This window comes from Centruroides sculpturatus, unplaced genomic scaffold (genome assembly GCF_000671375.1).
Source record: "Centruroides sculpturatus isolate CEXI.00-Female unplaced genomic scaffold, Cexi_2.0 scaffold705, whole genome shotgun sequence".
In the NCBI taxonomy this organism is placed as follows: Eukaryota; Metazoa; Arthropoda; class Arachnida; order Scorpiones; family Buthidae; genus Centruroides; species Centruroides sculpturatus.
In genome coordinates, this window is record NW_019384916.1 from 165,040 (window position 1) to 183,442 (window position 18,403).

At 30.0% G+C, this 18,403-nt stretch overlaps 1 protein-coding gene across 1 annotated transcript in view; it reads right to left on the reverse strand.

The window, feature by feature from the left end:
* The window catches only part of LOC111631750 (cellular tumor antigen p53-like), a gene marked incomplete at its 3' end in the record, with an annotated part of 60,018 nt that overhangs the window by 2,438 nt on the left and 39,177 nt on the right, over positions 1-18,403 (reverse strand). Inside the window, exons 4-9 of the mRNA XM_023376056.1 lie at positions 15,306-15,416; positions 12,004-12,109; positions 11,461-11,573; positions 5,106-5,158; positions 4,914-5,023; positions 1,091-1,207 (exon numbers count right to left, since the gene is read on the reverse strand). Coding sequence (XP_023231824.1) covers positions 1,091-1,207; positions 4,914-5,023; positions 5,106-5,158; positions 11,461-11,573; positions 12,004-12,109; positions 15,306-15,416 — 610 coding nt within the window. The remainder of the gene's footprint in view (positions 1-1,090; positions 1,208-4,913; positions 5,024-5,105; positions 5,159-11,460; positions 11,574-12,003; positions 12,110-15,305; positions 15,417-18,403) is intronic.

Below are 18,403 nucleotides of genomic sequence, written 5' to 3' on the forward strand. Positions count from 1 at the left end.
GATAATAAACCGTTTTATTGTAATTTGTCTTTTTAAATTATTAGATGATATTAAAATTTGGAAAAGGGGATCCCTAGATCGGTAAAATAGGCGAATTTCCTTCTACAACTTCGGTTGTTGTTCGGTATACAGTTAAAGTTTTAACAAAGTTCGAGCGAATACGTAATTAGCAAAAAAAAGTTGAAATAAAGTGATTAAACAAACATTATTACGAATATCGTAAATAACAGTTCACAAATGCATATATAGAAATATTTTTTGAAGGGGGAAATGGTCTTCACAATTTGAAATCGATCGGACACACTGTGCTCGAATGCTCGTGTAAACGCGCGCCATCTATCGTAGGATAAATATACTATGCCAAAAACCTTTGCAGGAGTGTATAAAAAACTTTCTGAAGTTTTATGGCAATCGTACTATGCCACAAACCTTCGCCGGAGTATATTAAACAACTTCCCAAAGTGTCACAGTAATCGGATAAACGGTGTGGTAATGCATGAAGGACAGACACACACACACACACACACACATTCATTTTTATATATATAGATATACTCCATTGACTGAAATGATGAATAAAGAACAATAATGAATGCCTCTGGTATCAATTTGATTAACAGAATTCACTAAATAAAGCTTCAGTCTGAAAAAACAGAGCTGATTCCTGTTATGTAGTAATGACAAGCCGCATTTTGCAATAGTTATCATGATAATTTTTGGCAAAGAACAAGACTAAGAGAGAAATCAAAAGAATAAAGAAATAAACAATTTCTTGTTTCTCAAAATCAAATCAATGTTAAAAACAACATTACAAAAGTTTAAATGCAATAATAAAAATGGAACTGGAGATAATGTGAAGAACTTCAAAATATCTCTAATAGAATCCTGCCATTTCCAACTACAAATGATGAAGCCACATGTTTAATGCAAGAAAATAGTTCAAATGACTCTGCTAGTTTATAAAATTCAGAATTCATTGTTCTTTTACTAGTTTTTCTTTAGAAAACATTTATTTATAGATATATATATTTTTTAATTAAAAATGCATAGATTACTTTTTTTTAAAACAAAAACTTTGAAAATTACCTACCTTGTCTTAGCAGAATCACTTTTTTTAAATAATTTGTTCATCAAATCATTTTTGTTGCCACTCGAACTACTACAGGAACTGTTACGTTTTGATAATGAAGGCCAAACATTCAGTCTTCTATAAAATTTTAAATAAAAAAATGACATTATTATTATTATTATGATTAAAATAAAAATTAGAAAAATTGAGAAATTAACCTTGAAAAAATTTTAAAGGTAGTTTTTACCAAAAAAAGTTTTTAACAGTAATTATTATAGCATTGCGACAATCAGTCCACTACAAAAAGAAATCATCATGGTATTTTTTTTACTAAAGAAAGAAAAAAAACTATTTTTACAGCTACTAAATAACTAGTTTGAAAATGTTTCATCTTAGCATTTAGCCATTTTCAGCACCACATACAATATTTAAAAAAATAATAATAATAAAATGTAATTCAAACTTCCACCAATACAAATCTTTACATAATTATATTATAAATTGAATAAAATTTAGATTCTATATTTTGAAATAAAAAGTTTCAAATATTTCTTTAAATTACAATATATATAGTATGTTGGTGAGTAATTGGGCTGCAATTTTTAAACTGCATACCTATAAATTCCTACTAGTTTGGTTCTGTGTCCATCCATCATTAATCTCAAGAATGGAATTAGCTAGATGAAAGTCATAACCAGATATGGAAAGCTTAGGGGCAGGAGGCCCCAATTAACTATATATGATCTTCTGGTTTTGACCAGAAGTCACATTATTTCACATCAAAAATTTTCTCCAGAACAGAGTTAGATAGATGACTATTGTTAACAGGAAAAGTTTGAAGTACAGAAGCAAGACACTACTACAATTGAGAGTACTGTACATACAGTAGATTGTGTACATACTCTCATTTTAATGGATCACTCGGGATGCCAAAAATCATCCATTGTTCCAAAAATCCATTATACTGCGAATGATAAATTTCCTGTCCTCCCAGGAAAATATCCATTATTCAAAAAATTTTCTGTTTTTTGAACCCCCTACATAAAGAAACACATGTATCTGAAATTATTAGTCTCTTGAGATTTCTATCCTTTACAGTATATAAACATGTATAATACAAGATCTTATGCGGTATGTGTGTATAACAAAGCCGATGGAAACTCTATATATTATAAGCTGAAAAGTTGCAATTGTCTGAGAAGTTACACCTTCCCATGCACGTACAGTGAATTGTATGGCTTGCAAGATATCTATCTTATATCTTGGGATACAATTTTTTTCCATTTTCAACAAAGCACATTAGATGACCAACTTTTGATAGTGTTATTTGAAATATTTTATTATTCCTTGGTCAAGAGGTTGAAGACAACTTGTACAGTTAGATGGGAAAAAACAAAGCTCCATGTTTTTAAGATGCTGCAAATCATTGGGATGCATGGGACAACAATCTAAAAACAGATCTACCTTCTGTTTTGTAAGCACATGTGTGCATCAAACAAGTGAAGAAACTCTTCAAACAGTTCACCTGTCATCCAAGATTTGTTATTATTTTGATACTTGTAAAGAAAGGCCTTGTAAAACATCTTGGATTTCTGTATTTTCCAAAAGCAAACAAGAGAGATTTCAAGAGCCATCTTCATTGACCATTAGCAGCAATGTTATTCACACCTTCCTATTTTACCCACAGAAACATTTTTGCCCTTAAAAGCTAATGTTTCGTTTTGCATCACGTTGTAAAAAAAGACCTGTCTCATCACCACTGAAGATGTTTTGTAGATCATGTCACTCCAAAACTTTTGGGAGCTGATCTCTTTTCCATGTTTCAATAGTTACCTTGTCTACATTCGTTTTCTCCATTTATAGTATTTGTACTGACCTTTCTCCATGACCTTTGTATATTGCATATAAAAATATCACAAAATAATTTTCTGCTTTAGTTTTTATTATAATTTATGACATTCTCATAAATATTTCTGTAAATTTTAAATTTCTGTAAAATTCCACTCTATTATAAGTGTGAGATTCTACAACAGTGTTTTTTCTGGCACCACTAAAGGTTGCCCCGTGAGGTCCAGGCTGTGCCTAATTGACCCCAGTGGATTTTTATATAGCCGTCTTTTGTCAAATTTAAGTGAGTATTCTCAGAAATTTCTAACACCAAGTAGGTTACACTTACTACAACATGAGTTTTGATCATTTTTCCTGAATGGCAGTAACATGCACTCATATGTGAGACTAGGGGTAAGAGGATGGAGTAGGAAAGTAAGAGATTCAGCTGGAATTGATTAACTCAACACAATTTACTACACTTAAACATTTATTAGACAACATAAAAGTTTGTACAATATGTTACTCAGTGTATTCATGCTTTATGGAGAGACAGACTGACAGATATTACAAATTTTTGGTATCTCACAAATCAGAACTAGAATATCCATTGAAGATCTTTGGAATGTAGTCCATTAGTTAGTAGTTTGAGAAAGAAGCAGCAAGTAGAAGGATGACAAGGAATCTGAGGACATAGAAGAGCACTAATCCAAAAGAGGCACACAAACACACTAATCTGAACAGTTGAAAAAACGAGCAACAATTGACTGAGATTGGCCATTCCAAAGCAGCAAATACCTTAGAGGTAACAAAGAGTCACAAGAAAGGTGTCACTAACAACTCTGAGAGAGCATAAGTTGACATTCTCAGGTCAGAATGTTGACATATACTAGATTCTGATGATGTCATCCTTGAATTGTTTTCCTTTTACTTGTTCAATTCTCATATAAGTTTAGTTTTATTATTACCCATATAAAATTTTTAAAATTATTTTCAATATCATATTTATGAAAGAATCCTTGATATTTGATCCTATAATCTGACACCTTTGTTTACTTCAATAAAAATAAAATCATCTGTTTCTCAGAAAAACTTTCACTGTCAGTAACTATTTTATACACATACACACTATAAATTAAGACTTCATTTTAAAATAGCAAATTAAGACAATTATTTCTTTGGTTTTCAAACTTTTATAAATTTCCAATGAACTGTTTTTACCTATTTTTTTACACTAAATAATTATTCTAGTCTTCACTTATTTAATATTTTCGACAGAATAATAATTCAGGTTCTCTTGTTTCAACCTTCAGATTAAGTAAAATTAATTTTTAAAATATAATTTTTTTTGTGTTTTTTTTTTGAAAATTAAAATGCAATCATTTTATATATGCATCTATAATATAACAAAATGCAATTTCACATTTCATCCATAATATTAATTATAACCATCAATGTAAGAAATCTAATGTACAGCCATTCCTCACTTAATTAATTAAACAAAACATGAAAACACACAATCACACCCCAGGTATTGATTTTTTTACTTTTTGGGTTCAGAGGGTCCATAAATATTGAGATTCCAAAAACTTGGTGGGTCAAAAGTGACTAGATTACAATATTATATTACAACAGCTAAGAAAATAACCTGTATTACATTATAACAGTCAAAAAAGTAAGAGACATTCAGATTAATATTTTAGTCATTAAACCCTTCAAATAGGATGTATGTTTGTTTGTTTTGTTTGTTTAGTTAAGTTACGGCAATGCAACACTTGAATGATCTGCCTAGGAGAAATGCCTTCCGATAGGATTTTTTAAGGGTAATTGGCCCCTTATTCAGGTATTATAGTGTCATAAGTCCAAGTGGTTATTAAACAGGTAGGTCATTCAGTGAGAAGTGACTGTATTCTAAATTAAATGCAACATTTAAATATTTCATCAAGTAATATTAATAAATTTTTGTTAATGATTAATATCAGTATTGAATTAAATACATTAAAAAATTATCACTTACTGCAATTTAATGTCACGAAGTGTTGCTTTTTGTTGGTCTGTCAACAAGTCTGCAAAATCGAGGACATCTAATATACTTCTTACTCTTTCAAAGTGGTGATGATGATGTTGCTAATTATTAAAAAATAATTTTAAACAAAATATTAATTATTTATATAAATAAAAATTATCTTAAAAATATTATAAAACTTACTTTAGGAATAACAAAAGTTTCCTCTGAACTGGAACTGCTAAGTAGTTTTGGCACTAAAAAGTACAAACAATTTTGAATTACTTCTAATTCCAGGACTTTTATTTTATTTTAAATCTTTATCAAAATAAATTAAAATAATTTTTTAAAATTTTATAAATGTCTTTAAAGTTCTTAAATAAAGAAATTAATTAATTATACAATAAATGTGAATTTAGAATACACAAGACTGGAAGCTTTCTCTGTTTAAGAAGATATATGCTAAAATTGCTATACAGTAATACTCCAAACTTATGCGATAGGTGGGACTGAGCAATAACCGCTTAAGTCGAATTCGCGTAAGTCGGGGTATAATTTCTCAATGTGTGTAAAATCCAAGTCAGATGTATGTAAGCTAATAAATGTTTTCGTTAATCTTATCTCGTCTTTTGATTTGTTCATTGTTACAAAAAATCACCACATAGAGTCTCTCGAGTCTCTGTAGATATAACAAACAAAGAGATAAATAACACAAAATAAATTGTAGCTATGTGTCGATTCCGCGCAAAACGTCCAAACATGTAAGTTGAACAATAGTGTGGAGGGAATGAGTAATCAAGAGTTGCGTGGTGCTCAAACAAACGACGAATCAACAAGATTTGAAAATCGCGTAACTCCGGGTTCGCGTAAGTCGAGGTATCACTGTATTTATATTGCTGACAGTATTTCAAATAATCAAAATATTGTAAAAAGGATTAAAACAAATTTTCTACTAATTTTAATTCTTTTACATTATTACATTACATTACCTGGCAACAAAGGTTTTTTAAAATAAGAATCTTCTTTATCTGTATGATACAGAGTTTAAAACATTATTATTTTATTATCTAGTATTATATTTTAAAATGAATACAGATAACAAATGTTGAAAATAGCATTAAACTATGCACAATCCAATATTTAGTGGCAGCAGCCACAATACATTAGCACGTCCTATCAATTACTTCAACTTCTGGAAGAAAATGCAAATAGAAGGCATCTTAATAATCATATTAGCTATTTAAGCATAATAACAGCAAGAAGATAAAGGAAAATAAAAGAAGAAAATCTGTTAATATTAACAAGAATCAATTAAATAATAAAAGGAGAGGAAAAATAGTACAAAAAGAAAGAAATATGTGAATATGAAGTTAATAAATGATTGCTTATACTTTAAGTCAGGGATGGACAATCTGTGGCCCACATTAATATTTTTTGCAACCCATGTTGCATAAAATACGTATAAATACAGTAGACCCCCTATAACATGGTAGATACATTATGTGTTTTATGAAATTCATGTTTTATGAGTCTTTAAATACACAAGCCAATCACAGCCCGGCACGTATGCAGTTTACGGACTACAGCTGTTTGAAAGGTTTTCTTCCATAAAATTAATCAATTCTAGACTAATTTGACTCAACATTTCCAAAACACATATAATTTTTTGGGAATAATCCATGCAGCAGTCTATGTTTTTTTGATGCCTGTGACTAAAGTTTGACCAGTTCAATTTTGTTAAACTTGCAAAATATCAAGTTGATATTTAGCAAAAATAAAGATTAATTACTTTGTGTCTGTTTTAAATTACAGTGATACCCCAAATTTATGCGATAGGTGGGACCAAGCGATAACCACGTAAGTCAAATTCGCGTAAGTCGGGATATAATTTCACAATTTATGTAAAATCCAAGTCAGATGTATGTAAGCTAATAAATGTTCTCGTTAATCTTATCTCGTCTTTTGATTCGTTCACGGTTACAAGAAATCACCACATAAGATTCTCTTGAGTCTCCGTAGATATAACAAACACAGAAATAAATAACACAAAATACAGTGGAACCCCGGTTAACGAACGTCCTGGTTAACGACCAAATCGGTTAACGAACTTTTATTCTGCAAAAATTTTGTCTCGGATAACGAACAAAATTCGGATAACGAACGTAACGGTATTTTGTGTCAAATTTTAGTTGGTGTTAGGCATGCGCGAGTTAAGTATTGCTTTTCCGAGTGTTTGTGCTATACAGTCATACCCTGGACTTACGCGATAGGTGGGACTGAGCGATAACCGCGTAAGTCGAATTCGCGTAAGTCGGAGTATAATTTTGCATATAAATACATACAAATTATTTTTAATTGGGACCGGAGACTAAAGAAAACAATAATTTAGAAAAAAATGTTTAATAAAATCTTAGATAATACATATTTATAACAAATTATATTATTATACAATTTTTCACATTAACTTGATTATCAAACCATAATTTTAACATTGTTTCCATCTCAGCGATAATACTGTGACGTTTACGAATGATGCTTGAATTTAAAGATTGAGCATTTTTCACAGCTTCGAGAATTTTTTCTTTGCCTTTTATAATTGTTCTGACCGACAATTCCGGTAGATCAAACTTCTTTGCCAATTCACAAATTTTCATTTTTGTATCGAAGTCTTTAATAATGTTAACTTTACATTCCAAAGATAAAGTTTTTCTTTTCTTGTTTGATGCAGAAGAATCAGTTCTACTTCGTTTGGATGACATAGTAGAGTGTTAAGATTAATCATATTCGTTATTGTAAACCGCGCTTAAGTTAGGCGCCATCTGTTCATTTCTTTTGTATGTCCGACGATCAAAAGACCGCTTGGGATCGAGTCTGTTTATAATTTGAAAGGTAATCTTGTCAGTTGTATATACAAAAGGTAAATTGTTTACAAAATGAGTCTTTGTTTATTATCTGATAAATGTATACTTTTTTCGTCAATTGTTCACGATTGCAGATGCCTTTTGTGTAAAATCCAAGTCGGATGTATGTAAGCTAATAAATGTTCTCGTTAATCTTATCTCGCCTTTTGGTTCGTTCACGGTTACAAGAAATCACCACATAGAGTCTCTCGAGTCTCCGTAGATATAAAAAACAAAAATAAATTACACAAAATAAATTGTAGCTATGCGTCGATTCCGCGCAACACGTCCGAACATGTAATCCGAACAATAGTGTGGGGAGAGTGAGTAATCAAGGGTTGCATGGCGCTCAAACAAAAGACGAATCGACGAGATTTGAAAATCGCGTAACTCGGGGTAGCGTAAGTCGGGGTATGACTGTACTTCTTTTCTCAGTTTTGTGATTTATATATTTAATCAATATGGCATCAAAGAAAGAAAAAAAATCATAGTGGCAATAGAAAACGACAACGCGCTATCGCATTTGAGAAAAATTTTGATTAAAAGAGTAAGACAATCAACTTTAGATCAATTTCTTGTTCCTTACGGTAAGAGTTTGTTTGTTTGTTAAGTTATGGCAAAGCAACACTTGGGCGATCTGCCTAGGGGAATGCCTTCTGGGAGGTGTTTTTAAGGGAAACTGGCCCCTATTTATGTGTTACAGACGCGGAGAAATCCCGGAAAACTCCACGTGGCCAGCCCGTCTGAGCGAAGTGCGAACCCACGAACGAACTCCCCGTGTTCAAGGTACGAAGATCACTTAGCTAGTGGTGGGTTTTTTTTACCGAAAGAGACTTCGACTCGAAGAAGCTTCCGATAAAGTGCTACCCGTTATTTTTTGGAGGGGATTCCCCTTCTAAGCATTAAGGTTCGTATATCTCCACTTTTCTGCCACCAACTACAACAAACAAAGGTATGTACAGTGCTATTTTATTAAACAAAGTTTACATGTTTGTTGCTGTAATGATAGATACTACGTTTTCCTACATTTTCATCAAAGAAAATTACTGTATATTACAAATAAAATCACAAAAATTTCGGAGATTAGAACGGATTAATTGCATTTGCATTAATTTCTATGGGAAAAATTGCTTCGGTTAACGAACAATTCAGTTAACGAACGGAGTCGCGGAACGGATTAAGTTCGTTAACCGGGGTTCCACTGTAAATTGTAGCTATGTGTCTATTCCACGTGACACGTCCGAACATGTAAGCCGAACAATAGTGCGAGGGGACTCAGTAATTGAGAGTCACGTGGCGCTCAAACAAGAGAGGAATCAACGAGATTTGAAAATCGCGTAACTCCGATTTGTGTAAGTCGGTGTAGCGTAAGTTGAGGTATTACTGTATGTAAAACATTCATGCAATGAATCAAAGCTACTTTTTTATAAAACCTATCTATTGGATGGCATGTTAATTGCAGCCTGGTCTAAGTTCAGTGGTGACTACTGATATTATATGTAATATAATATAATATAATATTTTTAAAAATGTAAAAATTAAAATTATCTCATTTGATATGGTTGTGCAAGGTTTAAAAAACTGCTTAAAAAACTTGGTGTTTAGGTATAGTAACAAACAAAAAAACTTATTACCAGCACTTCTGTCTTTTTTAAATTTCCATTATACACACTACACACATTAAGTCAATATTTCACTGTAATAGCTTTAATATTCTTATCAACAAGTGTATCTTTTTTTAAATTGTAAAAGAAAAACAATACAATTTTTGAAAAATTGGACAAACTAAACATCTTAAATACAAAATATCCCAATGACATCCATTAACCTAGTATTTATAAAACTTCTTTCCGGTAGATATATTTAATAAAAGAAAACTTTTGGCAGACTCCCTAGAGTAGAATTTAATTAAAAACATATATAAAATATTAATAAATGTTTCTTAAAATAATTGAGTTTATCATGTCTAGTAATTATTTCAATTTAATGAAAACTATTATACTCAAAAAACCTGTATACCGATGAGGTCTATAATAGTCCCAAAATTGGCAGAGTTGAGTATGACTGATATCAACACATTCGTAAGTAATATTAAAGGAATTAAATTTTATAATGGATATGTTGATTGTTTCATTATTTATAATACTGAAGAAATTAATTCTAGAAATTTATTAATTTTATATCAGTATAATAAAATACAAAAACATATAACTTTATTTGAATTATTGGAATGTAAACAAACTTGAAAAAAGTCATGTTATATAGAAATTTAATTGTAATTGTAATGATAAAATGATTTATATAGGAGAAACAAAAAGGTGTTTAAAAGTGCAAATAAAATAACATATTAATACTATAAAGTATAATACAGAATTCTTCAGTTGCAAAAATTGCAACTTGGATGTGAAATAGAAAGATTTAATAAAAGCCAAAAAATTTGAAACAAATAATAATAAGCAAAAATAATATGAACATATTAAAATTTTAAAGGTTAAAAATGAAAATAAAATTAATGATAATTTAGGCTTGAAAATAGACATTGGACGGTATGAATACATTTTTTTGTTTTTGTTTTGGTGGTATTATGAATTTGGCATTATCTTTTCTTACATTGGATTTATGAATGAGATTTTCATATTTTGGTGTAATATTTTACTTATAAATTACATAATCAACTGTAACATTTCCACTAGTTAGAGAATAAATGGTATGCCAAAAAGTCTTCTATTGTTAACTTCTTTACGGCTGACACAAGAACTATTTTCTGCTGATCATAATCACACATGTTGTAAAATACATATATTAGTCATCTTTGAGACTCAGCTCTCATGGAATACTTATTTACCATTTTATCCATACTGTGTGCACACCAAATTTTGTATTGTAGCATTCAGTATTGTAATATGTTTTCAGTAAGCTTTTTGACTTCATGTGTTTCAAATGTATAGATTCAGACTGCTCAAACTAAAATCTTCTTTTTATTATCTTCACATATAATGAGCATTGCCTATCTCTGTTTTCATTCTCTGTCAGTAACTGCTAGATAACAAGTCACAAGGCATTGTTATAGATAAAAGAAAATAGAAACAAACATCAATACATATCAATATCTGGACATACTTAAAATTTACAACATACATATCACAAGTGCAATAAACAAGTATGTCAACACATCAGCAACAAATGCTCAGCATAAAGTTAATAAAAATGAAATCATCAAATTAAATCCTAATGCTCTTCTATAATGGCTTATATTAGCATTCCTATATAATGTAAATAATTTTGCATGAACATGCATATCCATGAATGAAGAAAACAAAATTTCAATTTCATACAGGTATCAAACGTATAATACACATTACTTTTTAAATTACATAGTACATAATTTTATTGAAGGGTTATTGTACAATTGAAACTATTATATACGAAAACCCTTCAATAAAATTAAGTATTATGTAATTGTAAAACGTATATTATATTTTATATATAAAAAAGGGATTAAAGGCTAATTGATATATGAAAAGTATCACGTAGTCACAGAACAGTCAGACTGACTGTTTTGTCTGTTCTAGTATTTAATAAGTATATTTCTTCTTTTATCAAAAAATAAATTATTCAAATTAAATTTCTAAATAAGCTGAAAAAATTAAAATCCAAACCTGTTTTTGGAGTCTGTTTTTGTTTCAGCTGTCTTCTTTCTTCAAGTCTCCTGTCTCTTCCAGGACAAGCACAGATTCGAATATTTAATTTTCTTTGACCCAAGCAGTGATTACTATAAAAAAAAACTTTTAGTCTTAATTTTTGAATTGTATTTTTATATTTGAATTTGTTAATTTTCATTATTAAAACACTGCTTTCTTACTCTATACAAACTTTTAAATAGGATTTAAACATAGCATATTTCTAAATATTTTTAATCTTAATAGATTTTGCTGATCATCAGAGCTTGAGTTTTTAAAATTTTTGTTGGAAAATCATGTTTCTTTAATAGCTCCACACAGCCAACCATATGTTCCAAAGAATGTAAATAATTGGCTGCATGAAACTTTAAAGATCATTAAAAATTAAAATTCTGACAAAACTTTGAAAGTCTTTTGCTCAAAATGGTCAAGAATCAAAAATATTAAAATTTTAGTGAAAAATTATTAAAAACACCAAGTTAAAATTATAAATCTTAAGTTAATTTATTATAAAATACATACTCTTTTTCCAGTGTAAAAATAATTTGTAGAGCTCTTCGATTCAAACCTCCAACACAACTTCCAAGGCACATAAATCTATATATATACAAAGAATAGTCCATCCCGACTGCAACAGAATATTTGAAATGTTTATAATGATAATATTATAGGTCTACATAATGATATAATTTTAATTTATGATTATTTACTTTATATATTACAAAATCTAAGAATCAACATAAATAAAGCTTTGCTAACCTTCAACATAATAAAATTAAATATAATTTCGGATAATTATGTTATATAAATATTTTTAATATTTATAAATGAATACTATTGAATAATAATAAATGAAAATGTTATTAATATATAATAAAACAAAAATTCAATAATTTAAAATTTTAATTTATGTATATTAAATTTTTAACAATGAACTAATAATTCATTGATATTTTTTTTCCTATTTTGCATAAATTGTGTGATCGAATACATTTATGAGATATAAATGAAAAACTGGGAATATAAAACGTATTAATAAATAAAATTAATAATAAAATTCTATATTATATTGGAACAATAGAAAAACTGTTAAGAAAAGAATTTTAAACAAAAAATCCAAAGAAAATAAATACAACTTTAGCTAATTTAATAACTATAGATGAAAATTTTGAGTTTAAATTATACTCCACTTTGCAATTATAAACATTTTTTTATAACAAAGATTTATATATTTAAATTAAACAAATAAATCTTTTAATATACAAATATTATAGCTATCTGAAATTTGGAATTATATGATAAAATATAGACATTCTTCTACAGCAAATTATTTATGTATTATATTGCAAATAATTACATTTTTATTAACTATTTATATATAAATTTGAACAAATTTAAATTTCTATTTTGTATTTAATTAAAAATATATATAATTTAAAATAATTTAATAATTTTTACTTCATATGTAAATTTTAAATACTTTGAAATATGTTTACCATTCTACGAGAGTAATTTTAAAAGTTTGTGGCTTGACTTATAAATAGCAGTTGTATGCAAAATATTTCTGTCCTATTTTATGGTCATATCTGTTTAATGAATAAGATGAAATATCAAGTTGAAGTGTCAAATAGCTTTTTGTAAACTGACATTGAAACAAAGCTATCTCAGTATACTGTTCAAAATAGATTTAAATTGAATACTGCAGTGATAAAGTTTTTGTTTAAAAAGGTTTAATTGACAAAAGTTTTTAATGAGATGAAAAATGTGTTGGCTGACATGCACATTCATTTACAATTGTAAAAAAGAAGCTAAAGAATTTAGCCATGGGCATACAAGCTTCAAAGATTTCCCTTGTAGTGATATCCAAGAAGTGTGACAACACAAGAAATCATTCAAAGTGCATGATATTGTTTCAGAGGACCATTGATTAAGTGTCCAAAATTGCTAAGAAGGCATCTCACATCCTAATAATGAATTAAGTATGAAAAAGCTGTCTGCAAGATGAGTGCTGCACTTGCTAACAATTGATCAAAAACACACTCAAATGCAATTTCTCAAGACTGTTTTGTGTTTTAAAAAGAAAATGGCTAATTTGATTCTTCAATTTGTGACCACTAATAAAACTTAGGCCACTAGCAAATACCAAAGAAAAAATATCAGTTGAAACAGTGGAGGTATAGTGATTCATTCCCCACATAAAAAAACCCAGTCAGTTTTGTCTGAAGGTAACTTTGATTTTTTGAGATGCTGATACTGATTATTTTCCAAAATGGCCAAATGATAAAAGAGTACTCTGTTAAATCAACTAAATAAAAAAAAGTTTGTGAGAAGAGACTGGGTTTATCAAACAAACGAAAAAAGTCATTTTTCATCAGGATGATCCATGTGTGCTAATACAAGTGTTGTTTCTATGGCAAAAATTGCAGAACTAAAGTATAACTTTTACCCTATTCACCTTATTTAACTGATTTTGTTCCATCTTTCATTTATTCAACTTTAATTCCTTGATGGAAAGGTATTTTCATCAAATGATGAGATGTAAAATGGCAGTAAATGGTTATTTTGATGATCTTAAAAGAACTGGACTTCAAGACGGAATAAAGGCACCAGACTATCACTGCAGTACACTGAAGTTCAGAGACATTATATTGAAAAATAACAGTACATACAAAACAAAAATACTTTTTCATTATCAGGTTATAAAGTTGTGAGCCTGCAGATTTTTAGGGGAATTTTATAATTAAAGTTAATCATAATATTTGGAAATGTAAACATCCCCTTAGAAAAAATTGAGAATCATATCACGAATCACCGGTCATATCAACACATCAGTGGGAAAGTTGACACTTAGTTGTCAAGAATGCACAGTCATCATCAACAACAGATGATCACATGACCCCTTTCCCACGACAATTATATAATAGCAAGAGCTATCAGAAACGTGAGAGTTTGCACTAAGTTAAATTTGGTAATAGTGCCTTTCTGTCGCCCAACAGTAAACGGACTCGATCCTGTCCCGGTAGAAGACATTGTCTTCCAACACTTCCATATAGAACTGTGTATTGCCACATATAGTTCTTCACCCACATTAGAGGTAAATATAAGCAGACTGCAAACTCTCTCAACAGAATTAGGCATAGCTATCATAGCTCTGTCGGAATTATTAGACTTTTTAACCTCATTTAACTGCATTTCGCCGTAGGTAACTTGTATCTAACTATCTGTAGCCTGTTGTATCTTTTAGTTAATCACATAATAAATGCTTTATTATTTTGTTGAACCTGTCAATGTGTCTTTCTTGGCACAAGGACACCTATCGACTTACCAATGCACTCCCCACTCAACAATATGCCCTCCTATCAAGTTTTAGCCATCCAACGACACAGAGGTCTGGTTTCAACAACTTGTGCCAATTAAGTGGCAGTTAGGGAACAGCCCTGTTCCCCCAACTTATCTCACAAAGTTTTCAAATCATCCACATAATATTTAATTATTCCAGTAGTAATAAAATGTACAAACATGATTTGACTAATTTGATGAGTAAATACTTTAATTTTTAAATTATTTAAATTTCAAATTTTAACAAATTATTTCTTAATGTTATTTTAACATGTTCAAATTATAATTATTTCTTAATATTTGCTATATTTAAGGTATCTACATAAATTATATTTTGTTTTATTTTCATCAAAAATCAAACTTATATATTATAGAATAAATTTTAAATAATAAAAGTTAATATATCTAAATAATCAATCAATCATTAATAATACTCAATAATCTTATTTGTTCAATATATTGAATAATTATAAACATCTTATTACCTTTAGGACTTTCATAAGGAACTATAACACTTAGTCTTTTAGAAAATGGACATTCCACATATTGTGCAGAACTATTATCACAGCGAATTAAGTGCTCTGGTGCAGGATGACCTAAAATATAAAAATTAAATTCCTTTAAAATTAAATGTTAAAATGAGCATTAATAAAAAATTTGTTATTATTTTTGACAGACATCTTTTGTTTTAATAAAAACAGTTTGATACTATAAACTGCAAAAATAAATTTTATGTTAATCTAATGTAGAAGTGAAAATGTTTAACTTAAGTTTACATTAGAGATGAATTTAAGTTAAAACTAACTGATAAAAAAAATTCCAAGTTAAAAATTGACCTAAATTTAGTTTTATATACCAGTTTACCATATTTTTGATTATTATTTAAATATTTATTTGAATTTTTTAATACATTATATTTATATGTACAGAGTTTGTCCAATAAGTATTGGGACTGAAGTCACAAAAATAAATTTATTGAAGATATAAGTACAATGAGTTAATAATTTTCAAAATGTGTTCCTCCTGCATCAATACACCACTGTCAGTACTTTTTCCAGTCTTTATGCACCCCCTAGAAGTCAGGAACCACAAGACTATTCAGGCAGCCTGTCAAAGCCATTTGGACTGCCTCAATTGTTCTGAAATGATGTCCTTTCAGGTTCTTTTTGATCCAAGAGAACAAAAAAGTCAGGGGACACACATCTGGACTATAGGGTGGTTGGGGCAACGTTGACACATCATGCTTGGCCAGTGCTTCTCTCACAATTAGTGACGTGTGACTGGGTGCATCGTCATGATGGAGGATCCAAGTATCGGCGATCGCCCTTCAGATGCAGTGGATCCTAATCCCAAATGTTCAAGCATTTCTGTGCAAAATTTACCATTCATTGTTTGTCCAGCAGGGAAAAACTCCTTATGGACCACACCTTCTGTGTAAAAAAAACAGCCAATGAGAATAGATTTCACTCTTGATTTGTTGGACAACCAGTACATTGTTTGTCTTCGACATCTTCCTGGCCATCTTTGAATTTTTTACACCACTCAAAAACACATGATATGAACATGGCTTTGTTCTTTTAAGCCTCACAAATGATATCAAAAGTCTCTGTAATGGATTTGTTCAATCTAACGTATAATTTGATGGCAAAATGCTGCTCAATGGTTCGCTGAATCTTGACTCTCAACAAACACTAAACACACTTTCACTTTGGGCACGATCTACACACTCCAAATGCTCAGAGACAACTGAGTTGGATCTTGTAGCTTAAGTGACATCACCCACCATCAATTCCACCTGTAGAGATCACCCTCCACCCTTTCCTATTGGCAGGAAAAAATCAGTCCCAATAATTATAGGGACCAGAAATATTTTCTTTTTCTTGTTATAATCATTACTCATTATAACTGAGAAAATGTATGGAAATATGCACAAACTAACACTAAAATTGTTATGGCACTTTCCTCATTATAACCATGAACTTGTTATATCAGTGTGTGTTATAAATGAGTTCATAAATAATATATATATAGACACACACAGTCAAACTTTTATTTTATTATTTCATGTAATACACCTTAGTTTTTAGAATAGTAGATTGCTGGGCCACTGGTTAATTGAGACAGCCACTTATTTGAGACTGAATCAAAATATAGTGTGTGTCTATTTGCATTACAATTATATCAATTATCAAATGGTTGTGCTGTAGATTGGGTTTAAAATAGAAACTAGGCAGAGATAGAAAAAGTGATTTTGATTATTAAACAAATGCAATAGAATGTGATTCGGCAGGATGCTAGAGATCACATTAAAGCAAAACAACTATCATTTGGCTAAACAACTATCTATTGGGCTATTTTTTGCTACTATTAGTAATTAAATTTTAAGTAATTTGGCATTATACCATATTTTTGCAAAATGACCACCATGCCATTCCATCTGGAGGAGACTATAAATCAGATATTTCTGCATGGTAAAAGCCAGCATGCCAGTTTATCCCAGAGGAATGCCAGCTTAAATGAGGTTATACAGTAATGCCTTGAGATACAAGCGTACTGACAGAAGATTTTTGAGATAAAAGCAAGTTTCAATTAAGCATCCGCTAGTTGGCCTATGACTTGTCTGCACTTCGTAGTTTAGTGTAACATACATTCTTTCTAGTTCCAGAAATATCCTAATGGTATGGATGCTACACAAACAAAAGTACAGGGTCAGTCAGTAGTTTGCTCCTGAACTTGATATGGGAATCAATGCAAAACAATTACGTTCATTGAAGAACAGGCAAATTTTTAAATGCCAAAAACTTGGAATTTACAGGCCTGATCATCAAGACAAAAAAAAAAATTTTATTCACTCTTCAACTACTTACTTTTGGTAGAACCGAAAATAAAACTGTACAAAACCAGACTCTAAGGCATGAATAACAATGTTCCAATTATCTCCACCCCTCGTGAAGTCAAAGACTGCTAGGTTTAACAAGGCAGTCCTTTGCTCCAATTCGTACCTATTTGTCAACAGGAAGATCAGTTGTCCAGTACATTTGTAACCCACAGGACACTGTCATTCCTTGTCAGCTGCAGCTGCAGCTCCACCTCTTTAAGGCCCACTTCATCAGGACTTTTATTCCTCCTGAGGTGACATCACGCCATACTGTACCTCTTACTCATTCACTTGCGCATTTTCATTTACATTTTTGGTTATTTTCTCATGGAATCTTTTTCTTATAGAGTTCTAACAAAATAAAGTATATAATTTAAGTTCATTATACAGTAGAACCTCGAAAACTCGGCCTAATGTGGACCGAAGGGTGGCCGAGTTTGTGAAAATGCCGGGTTATCGGGAATGGGGTTAAAAAAAATAAGTACGAGTGTTTCCTCAGAAAATACTGTAATGTACTTGTATGTATTGTTTATTTGAGAATATAACAGAGAATAAACTGCCAAAATACCCTTAAACAAAGGAAAAGTAGTATGTCCTTTATGAAGGCATAGAGCCTTTACTACATGAAAATGAAAATAAATGAATACACTGTGTACAGTAATTTACCTGATAAGACAGACCTCAGAAAAATACTTGAGGAGTTTT